At 49.3% G+C, this 7,343-nt stretch overlaps 1 protein-coding gene across 6 annotated transcripts in view; it reads right to left on the minus strand.

The window, feature by feature from the left end:
* The window catches only part of AP2A1 (adaptor related protein complex 2 subunit alpha 1), a 37,513-nt gene extending 35,556 nt beyond the window's left edge, over nt 1-1,957 (minus strand). For 4 of the 6 annotated variants that reach the window (XM_083408140.1, XM_083408136.1, XM_083408138.1 and 1 more), the window contains exon 1: nt 1,766-1,957. In XM_083408140.1, the coding sequence (XP_083264266.1) occupies nt 1,766-1,832 (67 nt within the window). In that variant the 5' untranslated portion in view covers nt 1,833-1,957. The remainder of the gene's footprint in view (nt 1-1,765) is intronic. The other 2 variants (XM_083408139.1, XM_083408137.1) reach the window with 1 other exon arrangement.
* Nucleotides 1,958-7,343: the final 5,386 nt, after the last annotated feature.

The following is a 7,343-nucleotide window of genomic DNA, read 5'->3' on the forward strand; positions in this document are numbered from 1 at the left end:
ATAACTACATTTTGTCACGGCCTGGTCAAATTCACTTTTTAATAATATTTTCTATTACGGTAATGGGTTGTGCTCTTACACTCAGACTTCATTGCTAAACCTCAGTGGTGGGAGTAGAAGGGAAAGGAATAAGTTTTAGGAGATCTGCTGTCTAAAAATGACAGTGTGACATTAACCCTGCAAGCTGTCACCCACAGAGTATTGTTCTGGTAACCGCTACTTGTATTGTTCTTGCAAAATTGATGTTGCACAACACTTGTGTCTGTGGGTTTCTTTGCCAAGGAGAGGAAGGGTGGAGGGGGAAACTAGGATTCAAGAGAAGGAGGTGGGGAAAGTGGGCTGAATCAAATAATTCTAGCCTCTGGCCACACAGCATCCCCATATAAGCAGATGAAAGCTGGATTGGGATCTTCTCAGTTTCAAATATAACACCCTTGTTTCCGTGACCACTATAATCTCTCCCAAGATCATAAAAGCAGTTTGAAAAACGACTTGCTAAATACTTGCTACTAAGCCCAGAAACTGGAAATTTATATGCTCGAGAGTGTCAAATAATGCTAGGGTTTTGTAATGAACCACAAATGTGTACTCAACAGCCACGCTCTAACAGAGCCACACATTTGACCTCTTAACTGTTGCTCCTCTAGACTCCAGCCAACAGCAATGGGGTATGAACCCCATGGAAAAGATGCCCTACCCAACAAGAATCAGAAGCCCTGCCACAATTTATTTTGTCATTTCAAAGCAGAATCTCCTCCTCCCATCATCCTTAAAAAAAAAACAACCAATAACACAGGATGTACATAGCTGTTCCTCATTTGCTGGCAACAACATTCCTTACGGTGCCAATTTCTGGAGATCCGTTTCAACCCTACACGCAACACAACGCTCCCCAAAGAAAGGCAATTCATACAAAACCTAACTCAGCCCATGGGAAGTTCTGGAGCCAGTCCATTCCAATCTGCTCTGGCAAGGCCCGAGTACCGGCGCCTGATTCACTTGCAACCTCTCCGGATGCCCTTGCCTTAGCTGAGGAGGAGAACCCCAACTCCCGCCTGGACAAAGCGGGGAACCTCTCCACAGTCCTCCTATACCTCTTTCCTCTTTTTATTGCCCCCAATGCCTCACCTTACCCCACCCCACCTGCCTTGCAACTTCCTGCTCATCACCCCCCTTCGCCTTTCTCAAAGGCCTTAAGTCCTGGAGTCGGGGAACACCTGGCGCTGAAAACGGCACATCCCACTGGCAGCATCACCTGCGTAGCCCTTGGTTGGGGGGGGAGCCTCCAGTCAACCCGGCATCCCTCAGTCATTCAGGCCACTTCTGTCTCCCTCCAGCTGCACCCCTCCCCCACAACCCCCCCCCCAACGATGCCCATTTCTCCCAGTGCCCCACGCGGCCCACTCTCTTGGCGGGCATGCCCGAAATGCCAAGCGTGTGCACTCTTAACCCATCACCCTGCAGTGGCTCGCTCGCTCCCTTTTCCCCACCCCACCCTCGCCACGACCCCCTGCGAGGAGCCTGGGAAGAGCCCCCTCCGTCCCTGCCTGCCTTCGCCCTCAGCCAACGGCCGCCCCCTCCGCCGGCTCGCCCACCCCCTTGGCCGCTGCCCGACCCGGCCCCTCCCCAGTCCTCCCCGCGGTCCGACGCCCGCCCCCCGACGCCCCACAGCGTCTCTCTCCCTCGCTTTCAATGCCTCCCTCCCGCCGCCCCCCCCACTCCACACCCCGCGGTACGGTCTTCCCCAAGGTCCGCGTCCCCTCACAGTTTCGGATGTCGGAGATGAACACGGCCAGGCCCCGCATCCCGTCTCCCTTGGAAACGGCCGGCATGGTTGCGGTGGCGGATCGGGACCCCCCCTCGGGCGACGCTACCCCCCCGTTCCGCTCTCCGCTCCGCGGCCCCGAACCTGGCCCAGCAAAGCAAGCAAGCAACCGAACCCGACCCGGACCGACCCGATTGGCCGCTCGCTCCGTCCGTCGCAGGGACGCTTCGCCGTCCTATTGGGCCGCGGGGCCGCCCCTCAACCTTATCCCTGTCCCTATTGGTGGAAATCAAACCAGTCTCCCCCGCGATTTGCCCGGCAGGTTTAAATCCCGCCCTATTGGATCCAGTGGGCTCCTTATGTCAAATAAGTCCCGGACTGCTCGGCATTTTCCATTGGGCGGGAGTCACAGCAAGTCCCGCCTGCAGCTCCTTTCCTCCCGCCCCTTCAGATAGTCTCTCTCTCTCCCGGTGGCCTCTCATACATGTCGCTCAACAGATGCTCCGCCCTACCCCTCCTCCCAGCTGCCCATTTCTGGTACTTCTTGCGAAATCAGCAAGCTAGAGGATTTTTTTTTTTCGGAAAAGAAAAAGAAAGGAAACCTCCGCCCAACTGACAGGCGGTCAACACTTCTTCTAGGCTCTTATTGGACGGGAAACCCCTTGTCCTTCAAGCCAAACTCCTTGTCGCATTGGCTGACTTGGGCTGACAGGGGAACGGCGGCAAAAGGAATGGTGGGGGGCGGAGGCTTGGAGACTGGTCTGCATTTCCGGAGAGGCGGTGCGAATGTCGTCACCACGTTTGAGCCAATAGGCGCTAGGAGTAGAACGTAAAGGGGAAGAACGCGGTGTGTGTTCTAATTCTTCACCTTTTGGGGGGTGAGTTCGAGTCCTCCGCGCCACATTCCGACGCGTTCTTTTGCTTTAAGGCTAGAGAGTATTGCTCCTATAAAGAAGTAGGTGACCCTTTAAAGTCCATTTTTTAATAAAAGTCATAGTAAGGTAAACCTTTATGAAAAAGAAGTAACGTGTCATAAAATAGTAGCAAACTTTTGCCTCTTCAAACTCGCCTTCTTCCAGGGATACACTTCTGGCAATTCCCCCACTAAAGCAGTTGCAGGCACAGGTATAATTGCAAAAGGTCATAGCCTGGGCTAAGCAGCTGCTTCCACACATAATGAAAAGGAAACTATGCCATTTTATTTTATATACAGTGGTACCTCGGGTTACATACACTTCAGGTTACGGACTCCGCTAACCCAGAAATAGTACCTCAGGTTACGAACTTTGCTTCAGGATGAGAACAGAAATCATGCTGCGGCGGTACAGTGGCAGCGGGAGGCCCCATTAGCTAAAGTGGTGCTTCAGGTTAAGAACAGTTTCAGGTTAAGAATGGACCTCCAGAACGAATTAAGTACTTAACCCGAGGTACCACTGTACCCCACTTTTTATACCCAAAAGGCTCTTGAGTGCAGTAAAAGATTCTCAGCGTAAAATGAGGTTGGAGTCTAGGATCAGGGCTGCATTTCCTTCTCTAGTCATTGGCCTTCCTTTGGCCAATGCCTGCACGCTACGCAAGTCACTCCTACTAAGGATCTCAGAGGCAGGGAGTAAGTGCTGAGTATCTGAAACTTGGCCTACATGGACTTGGGCTCCATGATTACTGCAGATGGTGACAGCAGTCACGAAATTAAAAGACGCCTGCTTCTTGGGAGAAAAGCAATGACAAACCTAGACAGCATCTTAAAAAGCAGAGACATCACCTTGCCGACAAAGGTCCGTATAGTTAAAGCTATGGTTTCCCCCTTAGTGATGTATGGAAGTGAGACCTGGACCATAAAGAAGGCTGATTGCCGAAGAATCGATGCTTTTGAATTATGGTGCTGGAGGAGACTCTTGAGAGTCCCATGGACTGCAAGAAAATCAAACCTCTCCATTCTGAAGGAAATCAGCCCCGAGTGCTCACTGGAAGGACAGATCCTGAAGCTGAGGCTCCAATACTTTGGTCACCTCATGAGAAGAGAAGACTCCCTGGAAAAGACCCTGATGTTGGGAAAGATGGAGGGCACAAGGAGAAGGGGACGACAGAGGACGAGATGGCTGGACAGTGTTCTTGAAGCTACCAGCAGGAGTTTGACCAAACTGTGGGAGACGGTGGAAGACAGGTGTGCCTGGCGTGCTCTGGTCCATGGGGTCACGAAGAGTCGGACATGACTAAACGACTAAACAACAACAATCTGAAAGTTGCTCAGCTGGTGGCTGAAGGACACCTTTCCTTTTGCTCCTCGTAGGTACTGAGGACCTCGCAGTCAAAGGCACCTGCAATTGGTGTCGATTGGAACCTGTAGGGTGGAAGGCAGGGAGACCCAGGAGCAAGCGGAGCCCTTGCCAATGGCAGGAAGACCCAGCTTAATTCTAGTTTTGTTCCCATCCTGCTTATTGCTGAGTTCTACAGTGGCACCGCGGAGACTAAGGAGGAGGAAGCCAGTGCCACCCTTAAGTCTGTTTGTGAGGCGCCATTCACACTGTATCACCACGCTATGATACCACTTTAAATAGACATGGTTTCCCTCAAAATTCTGGGAACTGTAGTTTGTTAGGAGGACACGCCCTTCCCCTATTTACTTCACAGAGCTACAGTTTGCAGAGTGGTTTAAAAACCAACCTCGCTTAAAGTGCTTTCATGGAGCTTTAAATGTATTGTGTCAATGGGGATGAAGTAAGAAGGCGGAGAGAAGAAGAAGAAGAAGAAGAAGAGTTTGGATTTGATATCCCGCTTGATCACTACCTGAAGGAGTCTCAAAGTGGCTAACATTCTCCTTTCCCTTCCTCCCCCACAACAAACACTCTGTGAGGTGAGTGGGGCTGAGAGACTTCAGAGAAGTGTGACTAGCCCAAGGTCACCCAGCAGCTGCATGTGGAGTAGCGGAGACGCGAACCCGGTTCACCAGATTACGAGTCCACCGCTCTTAACCACCACACCACACTGGCTCTTAACCGCTCTTAACCACTTACACCACACTAGAGGTGTGGGCATTCTGAGCTTGGGCCAGTGCCCCATAATGAGGTGGCCTTCACTGCTCAAAGGGATGGGACTGAGCAGCTAGAACTCCTGATATTTTGGACCACAACTCGCATCAACCCCAGCCACTCTATAGAATAGTCAAACCTCGGCTCCCGAATGGCTCCATTTTTGGAAGTTTCCACTCCTAAATGCCGAAAACCCGGAAGTAAATGCTTTGGTTTTCAAACGTTTTTCGTAAGCCAAATGTCCAACACAGCTTCCGCTTGAGCACAGGAAGCTCTTGCAGCCAATCAGAAGCTGCGCCTTGGTTGTAGAACGTTTTGGAAGCCGAACGGCCTTCCGGAACGGATTACGTTTGACAACCAAGGTTTGACAGTACAGTGGTACCTCTGTTTCCGAATATATACGCTGACAAACATTTTGGTTTTCGAACGCCGTATACTTGGAAGTAAGTGCTTTGGTTTTTGAACACACCTCAGAAGTTGAACATGCCATGCGGCTTCTGTATTGAGTTTTCCATATTGAGGCTTCTGTATTGAGTTTTTGGTTTTCAAATGTTTCAGAATTTGAACAGTCTTCCAGAATGTATTACGTTTGAAAACCGAGGTACTACTGTAGTAGAAAGCATGTGGAGTCAAACCAGATGTCTGTCTAATCTGACTCTGGGATGTTTTGCACATATAGTAATGCTAAACTATGGTTTAGTGTTACAAGGGCACATTGCAGCAAGCCTCTGGCCTCCATGCTCCCTTCTCTGGTGTAGCGCTGAGGAGGAAATCAGAAGTTTCCATAGTTTGCTTTTTAGGTGACTCATAGTTTAATGTTGCATCCAAGCCCTAAACTCAGGGGAATCTTAACTGTTGACGCAAGCCAGCTTTTTAAACTATGGATTGAAATTTTGGTTTTAAAGTTTGTTATGTTATGATGACACGGCAATCTTAACCATGCCAGGGCGAGAACAGTGGCTCTTTCATGTAATGCTAATCTGTGTTTTAGTACAGTGGTGCCCCGCAAGACAAATGCCTCGCAAGACGGAAAACCCGCTAGACGAAAGGGTTTTCCGTTTTGGAGGTGCTTCGTAAAACAAATTTGCTATGGGCTTGCTTCGCAAGACGAAAATGTCTTGCAAGTTCCTGCGATTTTTTTTCGCTCCCTACCCCCTTTTTCTAAGGCACTAAGCTGCTAATAGCCTTTTAGCAGCTATTCCGCTAATCCCTTAAGCCTTTAATAGCCGCTAATAACCGCTAAACCGCTAATAGCGCTAATCCGCTAATGGGGTTGCTTCGCAAGACGAAAAAACCGCTAGCCGAAGAGACTCGCGGAACGGATTCTTTTCGTCTTGCGAGGCACCACTGTATTCCATGTGAATCAGAGTAGTATCTGCAGCTCGCAACTGATATTAGTGAGTCAGAAACTCTGGTCCCTGGCAAAGCAGATTCTGTGTTGGCGTGGAAGAGCATAACAATAACTGGCTCCTCCAACATGTAGCTCATGTGTGGGTGTGAGACACAAAGCACTGTGTCATTCACTATTTACTTACTACAGGCTTAATAGCTGTGGCAGTGAAGGCAGATGTGATACAGGAAGATGGAGCACACATCTCAGAAATAAATACAATACCTGTGACTGGTTTTGACAATCCAGAATTCACCTGTTCAGCTGCCAAAGAAATGTATTCTGATGCTATCGGCGTCACCAGAGGAACTCTGCCAACTGAACCTTAATGCCAAGACAGATGGTTGCCAAAGGTTGTTCATCATCTCCATCATCTGGTGATCAGACTCTGAAAACATAGATTCCATTTCTTGCTGTTCTGACTGATGGGGGAACTAGGCTGGGTGAAAACTTCACATTTAAAGCACATCCCTCCCAAAACAAGAATCCTAGGTACTCACAGAGCTTCAGCCCAGTACCCTTAACAAACTGTGGTTCCCAGGGTATTTTGTGGAGGGGAAATATGCTTTAAATGCATAGTGTATACGCAGCCCCAGACTCCATTATTTTATCTAATCCTGCTTTTAATTACAGTGGTACCTCAGGTTACATACGCTTCAGGTTACATACGCTTCAGGTTACAGACTCCGCTAACCCAGAAATAGTGCTTCAGGTTAAGAACTTTGCTTCAGGATGAGAACAGAAATCGTGCTCTGGCGGTGCGGCAGCAGCAGGAGGCCCCATTAGCTAAAGTGGCGCTTCAAGTTAAGAACAGTTTCAGGTTAAGAACGGACCTCCAGAACGAATTAAGTACTTAACCTAAGGTACCACTCACTGTACTATAACTGCCTCATTGACATGAGTCTTGCTTGTCTTCTCTAGTGTGCACACATAACGTTTTGCCCAGCTGCAATGTGGAGTCTCCTTCCTTACCTCACAGGTAATAAACTTTCAGGGGGAAAATCAGGCTTGTCTCCAGAGGCAGCGGCAAGTAGGTTCTTCTCTGTGTTTTGGTTCAGCCTGTTAGGCAGACAAATCCTGACACCAAGCAATTTAGTAAAAATCCTAAATCAGCAAATGAAAAGCTTGCCTGCAGCTGCAGTTTTGTTCTGCTCTTGTA

The sequence above is a fragment of the Podarcis tiliguerta genome (genome assembly GCF_965153285.1).
Source record: "Podarcis tiliguerta genome assembly, chromosome: 13".
NCBI classification, from domain to species: domain Eukaryota; kingdom Metazoa; phylum Chordata; class Lepidosauria; order Squamata; family Lacertidae; genus Podarcis; species Podarcis tiliguerta.